We start from the raw sequence: 21,475 nt of genomic DNA, 5'->3' as shown, positions 1-21,475 counted from the left end.
AATGTTTGTGAACATTGATATGATAACTAATAAATTGAACTCCATTCGATATCAAAAGTTATATATATATATATATATATATATATATATATATATATATATATATATATATATATATATATATATATTATAAATGAAAATTTATTTCAAATTCTGATTATTTTTTATGAAAATGGCGTTAAAAGTAATTCGAAAAATACACAATTATTACTTAGAGAGATCTATGATCTTATGGAGTTAGTTCCTGGTGTTACCACTAATGTGGGTTTGGTGCACAAACATAGATTGGAACGTTTTAAAGCGGGAACTTAGAAAATTATTTTTAGTTACGTATGGAGGGTAGAGGTAAGGAGTACAATCTCATATGGGAGCTGCTTAGTCTGTAAATTTAATTCAAAATTTGACCAGAATGGCGCTCCTGTCGGACGAGATATCATATGATCGTTCAGTTCAGTCTTATTGGAATATGCAGTGTTAAAACATTTTAAATGACTAGAATCGAAAATTTACACTAATGCGATAGTAGCGCCTCCCTAACGTAAAGAATTCGATGTACACTTTTTATAGCACAGAGATGGTTCTCCTTACCTCTACCCTCCGTACAGTTACGTTATTTTTATTAAGATTTGATTGATAGAAGCATATACAGGGTCGTATCTATAATATAAAAGAAATTTCAAAAATAAATTGACGTTCATATATATTTAATAAAAAAATGTTTTTAGGAAAGCATGTTATGAAATAAAAAATGCTTTTTTTCAATACTTTTATTATAAATTTATAAAAAATATAAAAAAAAACAAAATATATTCTCAATATAAAAATAAATAAAAAAAAACGATTTATTTTATTTTGGATAACTATCGGTAAATTTCGAATAATATGAGAAACATTTAAAAGTTATAATGCCCTAATTATAAAACGCTCATTTTTGATTATATAAAAAACAATTTTTAATTAAAATCGGAATTTCAATATAAATAGAATATTTTGTTCTCGAATATGATTTTTTTTTATTTATAAAAAACAAATTAGGACTTTTATTTATGATAGTTTCATATGAAAAAAATATTTAAGGCACAATATATTACCTATAATTGGAATATCAACAACTAATTTCATATTTTTTCACATACCTAAATATACAGTGCGTCCAAAACGATAACAACAAAAAACAATTGAGAAGTGACTTTTCTTACACAAAATCTACATGATAAATAACAAATTTTTAATTCGTAGATTTGGAAACTGAAATCAAATGTCATTTTGACAGTTATGATAAAGTTAGAAACAATCAAACAACAAAAAATTCAAAAATGAACAAATAGGAACCAAGTTTTAAGTTCTCTTCAAGTTTCTTTTTAAATATGCACTTTTTACGAAAAATTATAGTGATTTGGAATGATCACTAATATATTCTACTATTTATGTCACTTAAATATCACATAAATTATAAAAAAATATCTGACTACATTTTTCTTTACGAAATATAAATTTGGTCCACCCTGTATGAAAATCCGACGAAAATAATGTTTCAAATAGTCGAAACAAAATTTGAAGTTTTTTTGAAAAATCGAATTATTGTTTAACGGCAGTAATATATAATACAAGGGGTATACAAATACTAAAAAAAATTTGATACAAATACCCTATGACGTCACAGCCGAAGAATTCACGAATATCTATGAACGTTATGAGTAATAATATTTTTTAGGTTATGTTAACATTTTCTTACATTTCTGGACTATTATAAATTGGACAGCATTGTAATATCGTGATGACAAGATCAGTGGCGTGAAAGTGCATTGAAAGTTTTGTATCATAATTTTTACATAGAAAAACATTTTATTTTATTTGCGTTTTTATACATACATGAGTCTTGAAAAAACTAAATAAATTTTTTCTTTCAAAATAAAATGAGCACGATTCACATATTTTTACTAATAAACGTAAAATATTAACAAAAAAATAACTCTAGAAAAATCGACATTTATACAGATTGTACTTAAAAAAAAGTAATTTCTGTAATATCATCAGAAAATTGTAATCACCTTGTACAAACAAAACCATTAAAAAATGAAACAAATCAAAATGAATTCTTCCAAACTATTCAAAAATTGAGGTATAATTTCGGAAATTACGTTCGGGGTGGAAATATAAACCCTTGATGGGTATACGGCCAAGAAGGGGGAGGAGTTGGGGGATAAACATAAGGAGAGGATTGCACGTAAGGAACTTCGACTGGGGGGGTGTATAGAACTGGCGTTGTTGGCAATAACACTTCGGTCACTTCCTGTTGCGCAGGAGGTGGGGGTGCTCCAGTGTACAATATAGAAGTTCCTAAATGAAGAAAATCAAAACTAAATCGATTTAACTAAAAAAAAGTAGTTTAATGTTTAGCTCGAATAGAAACATATGAGCCAGTCCGGTACTGTTGATTGTTTACATTCCCGAGCTAAAAAATTTATATAAATATAAAAAAGTTGTACCGGGTGGGCAAATAAAATTATAATTACAAGGGAAACACGAAAAGTGTGGAAATTATTTTAAAAATTTCAGGTCCGTATTTGAAAATATGGAATTAAAAATTTTTTTTTCAAAATTTACTCAATTAAGTGGCACTTTATATATACATTAATAGAGATCTTCAACAAATTTTACCCATTTTTCATTAAACAAGTTTTAGTCCATCTTTTTAAATAAGAAATAGGGGAGAGTGGGAACATGCCTTTAAGAATCCGGTTCTGCTTAGTTATCTTACGAAATGTAAACATGGATAAAAATTTTTCCAGTAAATGAAAGCTTAAATTATACGTAAAAAAGTACATGTTGGTCAAACAACAGCATAGGCAGATAAAACTTGGAAGTTTATTTTTCTAGCCACCCACATTTCCAGACCTAACTTACTTGGATTTTTATTTGTAGGGTCGAATGAAAGATCTCTTTTAGACAAATAGAACTACGATAAAAGATGATATGATTGTAAGAATACGACAGGCGACAAAAAGTATTTCAATGGTATAAAATGAAAAATTCTCGTCTTTTACATGTTTCCTAAGATATCTCGAAACGAAAAAAAGATATCGACATGCAATTTTCGCTAATATAATGTTAATTTAGTTTATTTTTAAAAGACTTACTCAAAATTTTGTGCTTTTATTTAAATGTGTAAATATAAATCACAATCTCTAAAATATTTAAAACAACGCCATCTAGCATTCACGTTGGTAATTATATTGCTTGGAATTTATTTATTTTGTATTTATTAAAAAAAATTTCTTTCGAACTACATCGAGTTTTTAAAAATCCGATAATCAGAACCGGACTTACAAGCATTTTTTTCATTAAAATGTTCCCACTCACCCCCATCTCTTATTAAAGAGATAGACTAAAACTTGCATAATGAAAAATGGACAGATTTAGTTGAAGAAATTGATTATCGTTTATAAAATGTAACTTAGTTGAGAAAATTTTGAAAAAACTTGCTTTTTTAATACTATATTTTCATAGTGGTGTACCTAAAATTTTGAAAATAATTTTCACGTGTTTCTGGGGGCCACTTTTGTTATACTTTTTATCCCCGAAGCTGTAATATAATCCGTTCCTGAGATATGGTCGACGGCCGATCTTATTTGCCGACCCTGTACATTATATAGGGTGGTCTAACTTAATTTCGTGTTCAACTGGTTTTTTGGGAAAAAAATCGAAAAATTGGAAAACCTTCGTGGTTATGGTATCAAAATGTTCCATTTAACGTATTTGTTGAAAAAAATATAGTAAAAGTAGCTGAACTGGAGATTTCTAGTCATTTTACGGCTTTAAATAGTGAAAAAATATTTTTCGATAAAGTTTTTATATTTTACATAAAATAACAAAACAATTTAGAAGAAAATTTTTTTGTTTTACTGGGCAAAAGTTCTTTCAAACAACATCAAGTTTATAAAAATCGAATAAGCAGAACCGGAACAGGCATTTGATCATAATAAAGTTCCCACTCTCCCCCATCTCTTATTTAAAGAGATAAACTAAAACTTGTGGAACGAAATTCACACAGAATTTATTGAAAAATTCGATTATTATATATATAACACCAATTAATTGGTAGATTTTTTTAAAAAATTTATTTTTCAATTTTATATTTTCAAATCCTCCCACCAATAATTGTGAAAATAATTTCCACGTGTTTCTGTTTTAAATTTTTTTCTCTAAAGCTGTAAAATAATCCGTCCTACGGTCATTCATAATTGCCCACCCTGTACAACGTTTCCTTATTCACTTAAATTTCAGTTTAGTATTTCGATAATGTAAACAAACAACAGTACCGGACTGGCTTAAGATGAAAATATTTTTATTAAATCAAATACCAAGATTATTTCACTTTTTCTCGATCTTGAGACTAATTTTAAAACGTGACAACGTTGTTCATACTTCTTTTTATTATTTTCACTGATTTATAAAAATAAAATGAGAGTTTAAATTATTTGAAATTGGGAAGGAATGTTTACGTTACCTTGTCCCATCTGTGGTACTTGCACCATAGGCGACATCGGCGAGTATGGTTCGACGGGTGTACACGTGGTGCAATGTTGCGTGTAACAAACCGCCGTTTCCGGTTGTTGGACATAATTGGAGTTAACAGTTTCGGTTGTACGAAAATTGTTGTTATCGCAATTGTTAGCGATATCGTTTTTTTGGATTGTTTCTTGTGGTAATTCTTGTTGGGGGGATTGGGGCACTTCGTTGTTGGTTTGTTCTTGTGTTTTGTTTCTCGGTGGAGGGGGTGGTTGTAATTCGAATAAAGGAGACGTCCATTGGGGGTATGTTTGGTAAGAGTAGTTGTAGTAATATGAATAATTATTGTGATCTAAAATGTAAAATATTTCACATCATAACTCATCCCGATTGTTAAAAAAAAATAAACTTTTATGTTAAACCCTAGCGAAGTTTTGATCATTTTTTTACACCCTGTATCTAAGAAATCATTCATTAAAATTAGTTCTAGAAAGTTTTCCCGGGAAATTGGCTCTAAATCATCTGTACTTTGGTCCGTGTGATTTTATAACGCTGCAAAGTTGTTTCTAATATTTATTATTGATTTGTGGAATTTGATACCCTGTAACTCAGAAATCACGCGTTCAAATTTGTTCCCGAATTTTACCTATAAAGAAGGATTCTTGATAAAAGTTTTTTCTGAAATATGAGCTCGATATTTGCAATATTTTAGTCCGTGTGATTTTGTTAAAACTATACAGTTGTGTCTAGGTTTCAGAATCGATGCGTCGAATTTGACACCCTGTAATTCAAAACCGCGCATTCAAATGTGTTCCCGATTTTTTTCTTCAAAAAAGGATTCTTGTAAACAGTTTTTCTGGACTTGCCATATTTTAGTCAGTGTGATTTTGTTAAAACTACTGCTTTGTCTAGGTTTTAAAATTGATAGGTCGCATTGGACTCGGACCTTTCTGTGAAGAAGGATTCTTGTAAGAAGTTTCACTGAAATATAAGCTCGATACTCGCAATATTTTAGTCGGTGTGATTTTCTAAATCTAATAAATTAATTTCAATATTCATTATTGATATGTCGTATTGGACACCCTATAACTCAGAAACCACGCAATTGAATTTGTTCTCGATTTTTTTCTTCAAAGAAGGATTCTTTCAAAGAGTTTTTCTGGAATATGAACTCGATATTATTTTAGTACGGGTGATTTACTAAATCAACAAAGTTGATTTAAATATTTATTATGAATTTGTGGAATTTGACACTCTGTAACTCAGAAACCATGCATTCAAATTCATTCCCGATTTTTTTCTCAAGAGAAGGACTCTTTTAAAGAGTTTTTTTGGAAAACGGGCGCGATATTTTTAATATTTTAGTCCATGCGATTTTCTAAATTTGCCAAGTTGATCCCAAATTTAATCAAAGATATATCAAGTTCGATACCCTGTACCTCAGAAATTATGCATCTGATATAGTTTTCAATTTTTTTAACTATAGAAGAAATCTTGATAATAGTATTTTTAAAAAAGAAACTCGATATTTGCATTATTTTAGTCCGTGTGATTTTTTTAATGAGACCAATTTTTTTTAATATTTCTTTCGATATACAAAAAACAGATAATTCTAATCGACTTTTTTTTCAAAAAAAAAAAATGTTTTGAAAAGGAAAAAAAAACAATTTCATCACATTTTTAACACCTAAATCAAATATTTCCAAAAATTTGAGCCTTAATTTTTGCGAAATCGATCGACAACTATCATAATCACCTAATTCTGTAATATGATAGTTACAAGGGGCGACTAATTTTCAAATACTCGAATTTCAACGTAGAAATTGAAAAAAAAATAGTTTTTGTAGTAATCATTTTTTTGAAAAATCAAATGAAGGAAAATCATCGATTAAGGAAAAAAAACTGTCAAATTTTCAAATAATTTTATTAGTAGCATCCTAATTTGAACTTTTCACTTTTCGGTCATTGTATTCCGAGTAATTTCAAATCTGCAGCTGCATCCATGTCTCCCCCTGCTACGTCAGTATCTATAGGCGGTACTGTAGCAGCTACAGATTTCAAATTTTCCAATAACAACACCAACGATCCGTTATCGTACCCCTCGGAACTAGTAACAATTTGAAGCGCCGTTGATTCGATTTCTTTTAATAAAGATTCTCGTTCATTCGCAGAATTTACTTCTTCGACTAATAGGATGACGTCGTTGATTCGAGGAGTTTCTTCTGTCGCCTGAAACATCTCGATACAATTTTTCTTTTAATCACCGTATTCATTTATTACTACCGGTATTTGTTGTTTCAAAGATCGTTTAATATTGTTGATGTCTCGCCTTTTTAATTTTTTTCTGTGTAGACTATCGCGTTCGGCTTCTAATTCGAGTATTCTGGAAGGAATGACGTGATGGAAGCTCAATATCAAAATATTAAACAAAAGACATGAAAATATAATTAAAATACAAAAATGAAGAAATTTCATCAAAAACTTACCTCGTAGGTGACAATCCCCTCTTAAGACTCCTAACTACTTCCTCCCTCTGTTGTTTAGGAATTCTTTTATTCGTATCATCCAAGCTGTGTCCATAATGCGTCCGATAATATCCAACATGATACAAATCAGGATTTAAATGTTTCGTAATAATTATTTTACTCGTACAATTTCGATTCAACTTGAAAGATTTACGACCCCTCCTAATTTTCGGTTTGTCCTTGTTAGTCTGTTGTTTTCCTGAAAACGTCCTATCACATTTTGTTTACCAACAAATTGCGACAACTCACCACTTCTAGCACAGTCGTAATACAACTTTTCGTGTTTGAAAGATTTCTTCCAACCTGTTAACCTCGCGTATTGTACACCGTACATAATTTCTTCGGTTTCTAACCACGTCTTAAATTCTGAAATACTTACACTTTGTCGCGTCTAATAATAACGAAATAAATCGGATAATTACCTTCGAAAGTAGAAAATATTAATTCTACGAACTCCATATCGATGCCGTGTACGACTTTTAAATGGTATATCAAGTCTTGGTTGTATTTAAATGATATTTCACAGCCTTCGAGACATTGGTACGTACTATTTTCGTTTAAATCGTAACCGATGATTTGTCGATGAGGTTCTTTATGTACTAGTTTCACGTGTTTATTAACATTCGATTGACAAGAAAATTTTTTACCACAAGTTAAACACACGTTTTCGTTATTCATTATTAAAATAAGTAAATGCGTTAATAGATTTGATAAAAACAAATCAAAATAGAATTATTCCTGCTGTTTTTGACACTTCTGACAGCGGAACTTTTTCCTCTTTTTAAACGCGTTAAACTACACTATAATCATAGAATTAAACAGATAATAATAGAATCGATTCGGAACGAGTAGCTCTATCTGCAAAACAACCGAACTGATGTCAACCATAGAACTGAATTAAAACGAACAAAACGTAATAAGTACCTAAAATTAATGCAAAAAAATAATCGTACTTCGCTAGGGTTGACAGGAGCAGAAGGGATCACCAACGTAACGGTATATTTAAAGATTTGATCATAGAACTAAATCAGTGTTCCGTTCTGGACAATGGATTTTTTCCTTTTTTTAGACGCACTCAAATACACATTTGCCATTTTGTACTACACTATGATCATAGAAACAGAACCATAGAACTAAAGTAATATTAACGAACGAAACTCAAAGAATTTTACAGCGTTGCGTTTTCAATAAAAAAATACTTAAAATTAGTGAAAAATTTGTATTCTACTTACCGTGATAGGGAATAACGCTCGGGGTGACTGGAGCAGAAGCGATCATCGGTTTAACGTTATAATTATACACATTTTGAGTTTGCCCGGGTATCGTAGGCCAAACGAACGGATCTGTTTGAGGTTGGATGTAGGGTTGCCATTGGTACCAACGAGAGTTATCGTCAGTTAGGTTTTCTTGTACTTCGTTGGGGGAAATAGGAGTTGTTTGATCCAATTGTAGCTCCGTTGCCATTTCGTCGGTGCAATACGTGATATTATCATTATGAGGATTCTGTATTTGCTGAAATTTAACGAATTTTACATACGAAGAATTTTTAGCGCGATTCGTGAGCTCACCAGAGGAATTCCAATATAAGCGTCGATATTATCTACTGGGTGGTCTTGTTTTGCCGCGTAACTTGAAGACAGCAAACTAGTTTCACTTTTAGTCCTTTTTTTATCCCTGTTGCGCCTTTTTGGTTTGGGTAGGATTCTGTCCGTGGGGGGCGTACTTGGACTGATAACGACGCTTTTTGAAAACCTTGAAATAGTACGATATTTGGAGTACTTTCTCGGGTTAGCGCGACAGGTCTTACCTATAGGGTAGCGGCCACGGTTTGGCGTCGTCTTCGGGGGATAAATCTGTATATTTGACAGTTCGTTTTTCGGCTAATTTAGTCAGATAAATGACGCACATGTTTTCGTTTTTAATCATCTCTTGGATATAACAATCGAATTTTTCGTTCAAACGTATATCGTGGTAAATACATTTTGTGCCCAAAATTAATTTATTGTCCCCGTGGTACCATTCACCTAAACGCCATTCTAAAACGCGATCCCGAAAAACACCGAAATTTCACTATCACCGTCGTATAAATATTGAAATTTTAATCAATTTTTATTGTTAAATTGAAAAATTTTCGTCGGTTGTATAAAATTCTAGCCGGCTGATTTTGAACAATTAATTTTTCACAAGATATAGGCAACAATGCATTGTCAAGTGTTGAATTTTTCATTCATAAGTTAAATTCCATTATTTTCAATCATTAATGACTTTCAATGATATAAATAAACAATTAACACGAACACTTTTACGTATTTAATCAAATTTTACGATTAACCTCGTATAAATTTAAAAACTGTCATTGACGTCACTATTTTGAAGAAAATCGTAGAAAAAATTTTGTTGCCGCACTTAGAAATATGAATTTTCCAAATCGATTGACGTAAAATTCAGATCGCTTGATTTTAGACAGATATAACATAAAGAAACATTGCGTTGCTGCGCTTAGAAATAGAACTGTCAAAGTCAAATGACCGAAATTCAGAAACACGTGGCAACATTGCGTTATCACCTGGTAAATTCGAAAAAAGTTTAATATCTTCATCATTTTTATATTAATATTCCTAATATTGAAAAATTGGCGACTCAATAAAAAATCGATAGTTAGAATCGATTCGGGATCAATGAATTAAATCGATTTTACCCGCTAAAATAGAATCGTCACTAAAAATTCAGAACGTATCTGGACAATTTTTAAGAGCGCATGCGACATAGATAATATTAATTCATTACTAACTAAATATCCTATAAAGTAGAAAATTATTTATTTAAATTTTTACAGAATTTCGTATTTAACATAATTCTAATGAAATTAGATTTTTTCACGCTTCAATTTGAAATAAAATTGACAGTTAAATATGTGAAATGAGGTACGAATGCCATGTTGCCAGAATAAAAACTTTGTAAGAATAACTTTTTCATCAGAATAATAGCGAAATTTCACTATAACCCTCGTATACATTGAAAATTTACATTTTTATTTTTACTTTCAGCAGAATTCTTTAAAAACATTGTCTTTACCGTGCTTAGACATATAAATTTTCGAAACCCAGTGAAGGAAATTCAGATCAGCTGATTGTAGGCGGCCATTATTTTATTATCAAACACGTGGCAACTTCGCGCTTTCCCGTGGTCATTTTTAATAGTACATTTGGATATTGTGTTAAGATATTTTTATGCAAATATATTAGACGCGTTGTTGCCAAATTATTTGATAGAAATTTAAATCAGGTGATTGAGATATTGCCATGTAAACGCATTATTGCCAGATTTTATAAATGCGTAAATAATTTAAAAAATTTATAATAAAAAAAAAACGATGAGAATTTTTTAAAAAATGAGATGATAACTAATGATTATTTTCAAAAACATACCCCTTCTCATCTCTCCCCAAGAATCATACTCGATATTCCTATAAATATTAGGATCTAAAGCTTTGGCTATTTTAAATGGAAACGGCGCTATATTGAGTGCTAAATTTTTTAGATCGAATTTTTCTTGGAGTTCCTCAAAAGTGAGTTCCTTATTTTCGGATTCTAAACGTTTCTTCTCCATCATCAGTTCAGCTTGAGTTATAATATTACCTTTATCGTATAACATGTTGTGGACAATTTCGTCGACATTAGCTATTCCAAAAACGTTTTCGTATAACGTTTTGTACACGATAGCTGTAAAAACGATAAGAAAATGCGAAAATTGTTGTTTTTCTAATAAAACGCCCCCGAGAAACACACTGATCGTTTTTGAAATAACGAAATTAAAAAAGCAATTTTTTTAAATCTACCCTATTAAATTGCATTTTATATGCGATTCTTTAACAAATTTGCACATTTTTCATTCCATGAGATTGAGTGTATCTCTTCAAATAAAACGTGGGGGAGAGTGGGAACGTTGTTTTGAAAAAATGCCTGTAAGTCCGATTCTTCTTAACCGATTTTGATATCGTTCTAAAGCGCTTTTATCCAGGAATACAAAATATATAAATTCTAAGCAATTTAATTAACAACGTGGATGCTAGAGGGAGTTGTTTAAAATATTTTAGATATTGTGATTTCCTAACAAATTTGATTAGAAACATAAAAAATTAAGTTAGTCAATATAAAGTAAATTAAATTCACATTAAAATAGCGAAAACCGCATATCGATATCTTTTTTATGTCCCGAGATATCTTAAGATATGTAAAAACGGCCTACTAGACGTTTTCGTCTTTCACACGTTTTCTAAGATATCTCGAAACGAAAAAATGATATCGACATGCTGTTTTCGCTATTTTAATATTTTTTTACTAACTAAAATTCTATGCTTCCATTTGAATTTTTCAAAAAAAAATCACGATGTCTCAAATATATGAAACAACGCCATCTAGCATTCACGTTGGTAATTAAATTGTTTGTAATTAATATATTTTGTATTATTGAACAGAAGCTCTTCCAAACAACAAGTTTATAAATTTCCGATAAGCAGAACCGGACAAGCATTTTTTCCATCAAAATGTTCCCACTCTCCCCCACCTCTTATTTAAAGAGATAGACTGAAACTTGTGAAATGAAAAATGGGCATAATTTGCTAAAGAAATCGATTATCGTATATAAAGTGCAACTTAATTGGAAAAATTTTGAAAATAATTTTCACGTGTTTCCGGGACCACTTTTGTTATACTTTTTTTCCCGAAACTGTAATATAATCCGTTCCTGAAATATGGCCGACCTTATTTACCGACCCTATACATTATATAGGGTGGTCTAACTTAATAATTATAAAATTTCGTGATCTACTGAGAAAAAAATTAATCGTGTACGATGGTTGTCTCAAAAGTTTCCGAACTCGACCTACAGATGTCAGCACCACCATTTAAATTCGGAACGCTTAGTTTTTGTTTTATAATCGTATAAGTGAGTCGTTGTGAGAATTCATACGTCTACGCAAAGAGAAAGTGAAAAAAACGCATTTTTTTTAAAGAAAAACAACAACTAACAGTTGGTGAGGTTAAAAAGGTAAGAACATCGCTTGAAAAAAAGACTATGATGAAAAATAGTAATGAAAATTAGGTTATGTTCTTTCTTTCGGTCGGAAACTGATCAAACAACCCTCGTATACTGTAGCGAAGGGGAAATGCGTCTGTTTTCTACGAAAAGATGCTTACATCTTGTTTTTTTTTGAGATCTAAGATTTGATTATTGGTTTTATGGAAAAAAACTGAATTTAAAATTTAAACATAACATAACCTCAAAATTGTAAAAGGCAAAAATAAACAGAATTTTTTAAATATTTTTTGTATGTTTAGTAGTTTTTGATAAATTTGAAATTATTAACATTTCAGTTCGAGAAATATTTGAATATATACAAGGGTTTGTTGAAAAAAAGGTTATAGCACTTCAGGTTGAGAAAGATTTAAAAAAATACGTTTTGTTGAAAAAATTTTTAATTTCTCGAAATTTTTTGTCAAAAGTTGTAAATTTCAATTTTGATATAAAATTTGAATAAAAAATATTCTAAAAACAAATAACACCATGAAAAGATGAATTTTTAAAAATGTGTTTTTGTTCCAAAAGTCACTTAAATAAATCCAAATTCTCCTTCAATGAAAATTCAAATTAAATCTAAAAAACTGAATATAAAGCTAATTTTTCTGCATTTAAAGTCATAAAACTGATAAGAATTAAATTTTTTCCATAAATCCGGCACAAAAATGAATAATTTGAAAAAAAAATGTTAATTTTTCTATTTTTATATCGAAAAAACCAGATAAACACGAAAAAGTACAATTAATAATTTTTTAATTATTATTACAGCTTCCTAATCCTATTAACCATATATGTTATACAATATAACAAAAAAATATGAAAATAAAATGAGAAAAAAAGAGTGGAAAACGACTTACATTGACAAAAACCAGCTGCCTCAATATGTTCCTTCTTATAAACCACATCATAATGATCCCTATCCATCAAACACAATAAAAACGCTTTATCAAACTCATTTTCACTATAATGATGAATCTGTTGATCAGTCGCATCAAAAACCGTAATACTTTTTCTAAAAAAAAATCAAATCCACGTCAAAAAAAAACTCATCGTTATTGTTTAATATCTTACTTATATTTTTTAGTTATAATATTTAGTTCGATTTCACCACACACGACCATGTGTTTTTCTAATTTATCTAAATGATGAAAAAATTTACTAGTAGATTCATCGTCTACGAAATCTGTGTAATTTTCTCTTGCAAATAACAGACATTCTCTCCTAACCCTTTCGTGGTATATTTGACAATCAAAAAGCTGTTAAAAAATAATAAATCAAACATAATTTGCAATAATTTTGTAATCAGGCTTTATTACCTGCTCGCTTATTGCCCTAAATAAACAAGTTTCATCATACGCGACATTTTTTCTATACAAACCAAGGGTGTCTAACCAAAAATCAACTGCGGTTGGATTTTTCCCTTTTTTACCTATTTTATACATTATACTCGACTTATAACTAAAAATATAAAAGAATTCTTATATTTATACAAGATAATATAATTACTTACTATTTATTTGAACTTTTTAGTAATAAAATCACTCAATATAACAATTTCTATTAACCACGTGCTTCAAATAAAACTTAAAACTATTCAGACACGCATCTATAAGTGTAGTTTACAGACAGGCGATTTGTCTACTAATTTTTTACTGCGCTATTGCCATTTCTATTTGCCTACAATTATTAAATAGTTGAAACAATTCCACCAAAAACAGTATAAATTAAAAACCGTGTTTAAAAATATTTTAATGGAATAGCAAACATATAATAAAAAAATCTTTGTTTCTTGATATAGTTTATAATTTATTGCTAAATATGTATACGAAAAGAATCGTCGAATTCAAAACGATTATAGAGAATGTTACTTTTTTGTTTTAGAAATGTTCACGTTTGAACTAGTTGGATGTTCAGATGGATAACTGGCCTCAAGAAAAACGTGAAACTTATTTTGAAAGTTTAGATTCACCTCTAGAGGGCGTATTTGAAATAAAATTAGTGAAACACGAATTAAGTCAAATTCTACCTGTTTCTTTTTTTAAACTAATTTTCGATCGAAAGATGCCTAAAATGAAGACGATTTATCAAAAATATAAATCAATGAAATCTAATTATCTCATAGTTGCTTTTGATTTCAATATTCTAGATGTATACATAAAAATGATTTTTGGTGTAATTTCATTTCCTACAATACGGACTAAGCTCGTATACATATTGCCTAAAACAGTAACATCAGTTTATAACATGATGATACCGTGGGGAATTAAGAATTTCTTCACGAAAAGAAACATATAATATCTATAAAAAAATGATAATAAAAAGTTGATACAATGAAATGCATCAACTATGTACACATAAGGATTGGGGAAAATGATAGTTAAATTATGTATGTTTCGGTCCATCAGATAAAATACCCGACAAAAAAAAATTGACAACAGCGCAGCCAGTTGAACACGATTATGAAACGAGCCAAGCGATTTACCTCACAAAAAAAAGTGCAGACGTAACAAAATAGACAAATTGTTGTATGTATCAAATTTATATTAATTTTCGGGAAAACATTCATAGAAATCTGCTTACAATAATTGAAGTTTTATGTCTTATTTGCTCTAAAAAAATCCGATCACGTGATAGATCTGTGTTGCCGTTTATCTTGTAATGTAATGGAAAGTTTTTTCTTATTCTAAAGATTTTATACAAGTTTAGTGTTGTGTTTGATAAAGTTGAATCCAATTTAAAATTGGTTTCCTAACCTAATCTTTTTTATTATTGAGTATGTTTAGTACATACATTTGTAGTTGTGTTTTGAATTAATGATTCGTTCATAACATACTAAATAAGTGCATGGTCGTGGTCTCTTTATTAAAATTAACTAATTTGAGGCTTAATTTAATATAAAATTCCTACTCGGTGAGCAGATCATAAGCATTTCAAATAAGATTTACAATTGTTTACGTGTAAAAGTTTTTTTGGAGAAGGGTCTCGAACACAGCTATTTGTCATATTTACGAAGGTTATAAAAATGTTAATTTTCGATTAGAAACTTTTTTTTTATAATTCTCTGATTTTGTTGGAAAATTGTGAGAATTTTGCGTTTTATTGAGAAATATTAAAGTTTATTTACAATGTTTAAACTCAAAATAGTTTTTTTCGTTTATTTCTAATAAAAGGATAAAAATCACGGGGGTTGTTGGATAAGTAGACGAATGTTAGGACGAAATCCAATTTTTTGTTAGAAAAAAGTGAAAATTTCTATTAACACGAGTTTTTCGATAGTATATTGAAGTTAGATTGATCATTCTTCTTTTTCCTGTAACTTAGTTCTTGTTTATATGACTACGCAGCTACAGATTACTTGGAAGGTTTCAGCCAATGTAAAAATGTCACTTAGAAACAGAAAGTTTATTTATTCATAATTTTCTGATTCTGTTGAAAATATTTCGAAGTTTTTCACTTTTTTTCAACAATTTTAAGCATGAAAATTATATTTTTTCGTTTATTACGAAAAGAGGGATAAATTTACGGGGTTTGGTCGATAAGTAGACCAATTTTTGATTGAAACACGATTTTTGGTTAGGTTTTTCATAATTCTCCTCAAATCTATTCGATAATATTCACTATTGATTGTTATATAGGGTGTATCACAAAAAACTGAGTCTTTATGACTTGACTGGTTGAAAAAACCGCTGTTTGCTGAGAAACACACTGCTTGGTGTCTCTTGCTGGATCCATGGTTACTAAATGGTGTAAAACATTGAGTTTGAGTCGATTAGGTACAACACTTATCTTGAGAAAAAAACACTAAATCATCCGGAACACCACTTGTACCTTCAATTTACAGTCAATTACAGTGAATTATCATCAACATTAAGTTATTTTTTTCCCATAAAAACGCTTATTATGACTGTATTTGTTGAATAAACTACTTAGAACACTATTCAATGCAGGAACACCCCGTTTGGTGTCTTTAGGTGAACCCACGGTTGCAAAAAAAAAGTCACTGGAGTGTCATTATTCACAATTAATCGTGTGTAAAGACTTTTACTGAGTGTTCATCACGTTTAACGTCTTCCATACACAAAAAATCCAGTAAAACACTTTTATTGCCATCAAAATTAATGTTGCGCGGTTCCTGTAACGTTCATGGAGTTGAACTTTTGTTGTAGTTCCAAAAAACAGGGGGTTTAATTTGGAAAAATCACTTGGGGCCACCGTTTGGTATATTTAGGTCAACGCACTGTTGCAAAAAGATGCGAAAAGTTCGTTTTCGGTTGATTATTTTAAGAAAAAGTACCTGGAGTATCAGTATTCACAGGTAGTTAACACTAAATCGTGTGTAGGGACTTCTACTGGGTGTTTATCACATTATCACAACTAAATTCACTAAATCACTTTTCACTATATCACATTGAAGAACTTTTCCTTCATTTCAGAGGTTTTTCCAAAAAAAATATCCTGTTAACACTATTGTCCTTTTGATGAATATACCGTAGGTACTAATAGACTCCTCCTGCTATTAAAAAATAATAAAAAAACCGTCTGGTTAAGAAACTCTATTATTAATTAAAAAAAAAATGATATTAATACAAATATTAAGCAAAAATTTAAATTAAAACATTCAAGATTCGTCGTCGCTTCCTTGCGGTTGTCTCGCTTTGGGTCCACCGGCCCTTTTAGCCATAATAATTTGATCTACCCTCAAAATGGTAGTAGCAGCCCCAACGGCGTACTTCAACCCCCAATATTTACACTGATACAGATCCAAAATATTCTTTTCCAGTACATCGCAAACAGCGCTTTCGGATTCGATATCGATACCGACGTTTTTCCTACCTAGAAAAAAATGGAAAACTAACATTTTATACGGGGGGGGGGGGTAAATCATTTTTTTTACCGTTTTGATGGGCTTCCAAAACTTTCTGCAACGCTACCGAGGATCTATGACCGCTGTTGTCCGCCAAAGCTTTGGGGAAACCCTCGAGGGCCGAAGCGAATTTTCTAACGGCGTATTGCTCCAAACCGGGGAGCGTATCCGCGTATTTGATCAGCTGGATAGCCAATTCGGCTTCTACTGCTCCCGCGCCCGGTAGGAATCTTCCGTCACGTGAAATTCCCTGTATAAATGAGTTACCGTTAATTTTATTCCATATAAAATGGTTTAGTCTTACTTTGAAGGTGTTAACACCATCGTCTATGGCTCTTTCTACGTCGTCCATGTAGTTATCGGTAGATCCTCTTATAACTATGGTAGAAAGTCTGGATTCTTTACCTGATAACTTGAAACTAACTACGGGGGTGTCGCCTAGTTCTTCCACACATACAATGTCCGCGTAACCGAGTTCTTGGGCTGTGGGGGCTGTTAAACGGGGTAAACAAGTCGCCCCGACCTAAGAAATTTCGTTATAGTCCGATACAAAAAGGAAATAGAAATTAAAAAGAAAAGATAATAGATAGAATTGAGGTTAGAAACAAATCAAAAAGTATGAAGAACGAAGAAGTGGAAATTGTGGAGGAAAAATGAGAATATGGATGAAATAGGAGAAGAAAACTGGTTGAAATGCATCAAAAGTAAGAAACTAGAAGATAAACGAATGAATAAGGGGTAAATAAACATCAAAAAGAAAAAATAATAGATGAAATTGAGGTAGAAACAAATCAAAAAGTTTAAAGGACGAAGAAGTAGAAATTGTAGAGGAAAAATGAGAATATGGGCGAAGAAGAAGAAAAAGTAGAAGAAAAGATTATTATACAGTGATCAATATAAAATTAAATTGGAAAAATGTGAAATTCTTAATTAGAACCTTGATTTTAGTATTGATTGTTATTTTTTCAAATTTTTTATATCGTACAAGTTTTTAATATCAAAATTTCATTTTTTTTTTCGTTTATTACTAACGCATGAATAAATTTACGAGGATTAGTCAAATAATTAACGTATTTTTGGACAATATTCGTCAATGTCTTCAAATTACAAATTTATCATTTTGTTATGTTTCGAAACAATAGTCACTTGGAATTAAATCCTGACGATAGAAAGGATGAGAAAACAGCATTTGCTACTATATATATCATCCTAATAGGTCATAATTATTAGATAATACAATTTTTTGGTAATAAATCTTTTCCCCAGTAACATTTTCTTTGTATTTTGGGACAATTGTCAATTTGAACTAAATCCTGAGAATAGGAAGGGCGATAAAACAACAATAGATCGTCCTATTGTAAAAGTACAATAATTTTTTCCCAAATTCTCATTAAATCGACCTAATAACCCGATAATGGTTGAAAAAAATAAATACGAAAAAATAATTTTCCTAATTGAATTTTCCATATTTAAATCATTTTTTTTAAAATTTAATCATTTGAAGATCGTATTTTTCTCAATTCCTGTCAAATTGACATGTTTGAAACCCCCAAATAATTTTATTACATAAATTAGATCAACGATATTGGTAATACCTCCATTTTTGTATAATAAATTATTTGAAATGAAAACAGTTATCGTCCACGAAGAAAAACCTTATTCTTATTGCTTTCTATTGGAATAAATTGTCATAAACACCAAACGAATGGATTATAATGAAAAAAAACTCACAGTTTTACATAATCTCCTCAAATCGAATTTAGAATTCAATCTAACGGCCATTAAGCCGTATTTGTTGATGTAATGCATGGCCATGTCGCCGAATTTAGCTCCGGCTACCAAAACTTTAGCTCCAGCGTCCGCTATGGATTTAATTTGCAATTCGAGAAGATTCTCTTCACCTCTACTGAAATTCATTAATTCGTCCGCCGTTTTTATAAGGACCGTGCCTAAATATAAGTAAATGTATATTAATGGTCGAAAGGGGGATTTGTTGTGATGATTTACCTTTGGTTTCGGTTTGCATGATATCTACAGCACAACTGAATACTGCTATTTGAGCTTTTTCCACTTTGGTAACCTCTCCTTCGATTTGTCTTTTGAATACCATACCTTGTACTACCTGTTAATCATTTTTTTTTCTCTCAAATCGAATAGTATATGGTACAAAAATACAAAAAAAATATGGCACGTAACAAAAAATAAGTTTGAGAAAGTAATAGTTTATATAGAAATTTTATATTCTTCGATCAATATTTGTAGAGAAAAAAATTATTGAAAATTCAAACATTTTGTAGGTAGTTAAAACATTTCAGTAATACCGCCGTATTGCGTGACGTCATAATTACACTGAACATAGGATACAAAATAAATACGACAGTTATTTTCTCTCGGTTATTCTAGAATATTATTAAACTTTGATTGATCTTAAAAATTGTGTATGAGTCGTGTTTTGTGTAAGGATGTAAAAATACCACGACTATAAGTAAAAAACCTATAAAAAGATTTAATTATTATATAATAATTGTAACGAACTCGTCCACGACATGGACTTTGAAGCAGGGCCAGTTCAAATAGAATTTAAAATTTGACGGATGCGCTGGGTACAAATTTACAAAAACAACAATGAAACGTCTGAAAAATTGTGAAAATATCATCCAATAATTTGCGAGACAGGTTTAAGCACAAAAAAACAAAAAAAATGATGAAAAATCTAAAATAATTAATAAATTTGGCTTCTATCTCGAAAAAATTGCAAAACAAACAAAAATTTGTAAAAATATCATCAAATAAATTGCAAAACAGCATTGAACACAAAAAAACTCAAGATAAACCACCAAAAGATAAAAAAATTGAAATAATTCAATAAATTTGGTTTTTATTTGAGAAAAGTTGGCAAAAAAACAAAAAGTTTTGATAAAATCCCTAAATAAGCTTCAAAACAGGATTAAATACATAAAAAATACAAAAAAACTACTAAAAGAAAAACAAAAACCAACAGATTGTGAAATAAATCAAAACTAAATAAAATGTTTTCCCAAGTATTTGATTTTCATTTTTTCACAATAAATTTTTTTTAATAGAAATTTCAATTAGAAACTAGAGAAAACCAACAAAAAGTTAAAAAAAATCACTAAAATTAGCTACAGAACAGGATTTGATAGAAAAAAATACCATCAAAAGATAAAAAAAAAAACAGTTAAAACCAGCGATAAAATTTTAGAATAATCAAATTAACTGTTCCTACCTGAGAATTCAGTAATCCAGATCCCAAAACCTTACAAATCCTGACATTATCCACATTAAATGTAGTATCTTCCGGTATAATGGATACACACGCCTTTGCGACGAGTCCCGCTAAGAAATCTTCGTTCCCATACTGTTTAGACTGAATCGACGTTTTAATACCTTTAGTCACTTCCTCTACGTTTCTATAATCTTTTATTGTATAGCAGACAAGATTCGGTAAAATTTCCAGACATTTGTCTAGAGCTTTCTCGAATCCTTCTGCTATTTCAGTGGGTGTGACACCAAGATGTATCAGTTCCTCGGAATGTTCTAAAATTTTATATATAACATGTTAAACTCATAAAATCCAAGATATTTTACCTAATAAAGCTCCTGCTAGTATAACAACGAAATTTGTTCCATCCCCAACCTCGGAATCTTGCATTTGGCTACCCATTATCATTAATTTAGCTGCTGGATGTTCAACATCCAATTCCCTCATAATGGTGGCGGCATCACTCGTGACAAATTGTTTCTCTATATGGTTTATAACCATTTTATTCATACCGTTTGGACCGTATGCAGATCGCACTGATTGTGCGAATTCTTTACATGCTATAATATTTCTTACAACGGCTTCTTCTAATCCTGTATAATGCTGAAAAATAAATCGTAGCCGGTGATTGTTTGTAATACACCCTCGACCACATGTGCATTAAAGCGTTAAATTTTCATTAAAATCCTCACCCTAGCGCCTTCTTTAAGCATCTGTGCAAAACCGGGGGCTTTAGGTACGTGAAGAGCCATCTTATATAGAATATTTATTTGAAAACTATTGATATAATCGACAAATTATCAAAGAAATCGCAGAGGGTTATAAATTCGCGAAGATAGTTGACATGTGACAGGTGACTTTAATGACATTTCAACCACGTGCGTTGAATTAATATCTGTGGTTTAAGGTGTACTAGATGTAATAAAATCTTTTCATATATGGCATTATAAAATTATTCGACTATTATTCCATAAGATTCCGTTTTTTGAAACACAGATCAAATAGATAGTTTGTAGTTTTATAGCTTTATGACGACTAAGTACGAATTCCAACCACGTACGTTGAATTAAGTTCTATGGTTCACGGTCTACTAAATTAATAAATTTAATGAAATATTTTCATATATTTCTATATATTTCATATTTTTCATGATAAAATGATAATATATCTTAAGCTATTCGACTATAATTTCATAGAATTTCGTTTTTTTTA

The 21,475-nt window shown here is 30.2% G+C and overlaps 3 protein-coding genes across 4 annotated transcripts; all 3 read right to left on the bottom strand.

Annotated features, from left to right (window-relative positions):
- Window positions 1-820: 820 nt before the first annotated feature.
- On the bottom strand, window positions 821-13,759 carry LOC130900921 (protein ovarian tumor locus-like). 2 transcript variants are annotated; one of them, XM_057811924.1, is made up of 10 exons: window positions 13,627-13,759; window positions 13,433-13,574; window positions 13,188-13,372; window positions 12,974-13,128; window positions 10,466-10,759; window positions 8,845-9,073; window positions 8,606-8,789; window positions 8,270-8,549; window positions 4,511-4,864; window positions 821-2,340 (listed from the first exon to the last, which is right to left on the bottom strand). In XM_057811924.1, exons 2-10 carry the CDS (start codon window positions 13,556-13,558, stop codon window positions 2,138-2,140), a joined length of 2,010 nt encoding a protein of 669 aa, XP_057667907.1. In that variant the 5' UTR covers window positions 13,559-13,574; window positions 13,627-13,759; the 3' UTR covers window positions 821-2,137. The 2 variants fall into 2 exon arrangements, with proteins under 2 accessions (XP_057667907.1, XP_057667908.1); XM_057811925.1 differs by having other exon boundaries at window positions 13,433-13,567.
- Window positions 6,420-7,798, bottom strand: LOC130900922 (uncharacterized). Its single transcript, XM_057811926.1, has 5 exons — window positions 7,460-7,798; window positions 7,287-7,403; window positions 6,999-7,236; window positions 6,796-6,895; window positions 6,420-6,741 (listed from the first exon to the last, which is right to left on the bottom strand). The coding sequence occupies exons 1-5, from the start codon at window positions 7,713-7,715 to the stop codon at window positions 6,475-6,477; spliced, it is 978 nt and encodes a 325-aa protein (XP_057667909.1). The 5' UTR covers window positions 7,716-7,798; the 3' UTR covers window positions 6,420-6,474.
- A 2,895-nt stretch (window positions 13,760-16,654) lies between the features above and the next one.
- On the bottom strand, window positions 16,655-21,178 carry LOC130900920 (T-complex protein 1 subunit theta). The gene is made up of 8 exons (XM_057811923.1): window positions 20,956-21,178; window positions 20,590-20,866; window positions 20,228-20,538; window positions 18,988-19,102; window positions 18,712-18,929; window positions 17,285-17,503; window positions 17,011-17,230; window positions 16,655-16,949 (listed from the first exon to the last, which is right to left on the bottom strand). The coding sequence occupies exons 1-8, from the start codon at window positions 21,013-21,015 to the stop codon at window positions 16,735-16,737; spliced, it is 1,635 nt and encodes a 544-aa protein (XP_057667906.1). The 5' UTR covers window positions 21,016-21,178; the 3' UTR covers window positions 16,655-16,734.
- Window positions 21,179-21,475: the final 297 nt, after the last annotated feature.

This window comes from Diorhabda carinulata, chromosome X, assembly GCF_026250575.1.
Source record: "Diorhabda carinulata isolate Delta chromosome X, icDioCari1.1, whole genome shotgun sequence".
NCBI lineage: Eukaryota > Metazoa > Arthropoda > Insecta > Coleoptera > Chrysomelidae > Diorhabda > Diorhabda carinulata.
The sequence above is the reverse complement of the archived record's forward strand: the minus strand, read 5'-3'. Positions and strand labels throughout refer to the sequence as shown.

Bases quoted from the DNA above. Each gene is read 5' to 3' on its own strand.
- LOC130900920 (XM_057811923.1), bottom strand. From the start codon at position 21,015: ATGGCTCTTCACGTACCTAAAGCCCCCGGTTTTGCACAGATGCTTAAA. The intron at 19,103-20,227 runs GTAGGAACAGTT...AATGATTAACAG, and splicing joins CTGGATTACTGAATTCTCAG to GTAGTACAAGGTATGGTATT. The intron at 17,504-18,711 runs GTGAGTTTTTTT...GAAATTTCTTAG, and splicing joins TGAGGAGATTATGTAAAACT to GTCGGGGCGACTTGTTTACC.
- LOC130900922 (XM_057811926.1), bottom strand. From the start codon at position 7,715: ATGAATAACGAAAACGTGTGTTTAACTTGTGGTAAAAAATTTTCTTGT. The intron at 7,404-7,459 runs GTAATTATCCGA...TAAGTATTTCAG, and splicing joins AATATTTTCTACTTTCGAAG to AATTTAAGACGTGGTTAGAA. The intron at 6,896-6,998 runs GTAAGTTTTTGA...CATTCCTTCCAG, and splicing joins AGGGGATTGTCACCTACGAG to AATACTCGAATTAGAAGCCG.
- LOC130900921 (XM_057811924.1), bottom strand. From the start codon at position 13,558: ATGTATAAAATAGGTAAAAAAGGGAAAAATCCAACCGCAGTTGATTTT. The intron at 13,373-13,432 runs GTAATAAAGCCT...ATTTTTTAACAG, and splicing joins TTAGGGCAATAAGCGAGCAG to CTTTTTGATTGTCAAATATA. The intron at 4,865-8,269 runs GTAAGTAGAATA...TTTACATTTTAG, and splicing joins GAGCGTTATTCCCTATCACG to ATCACAATAATTATTCATAT.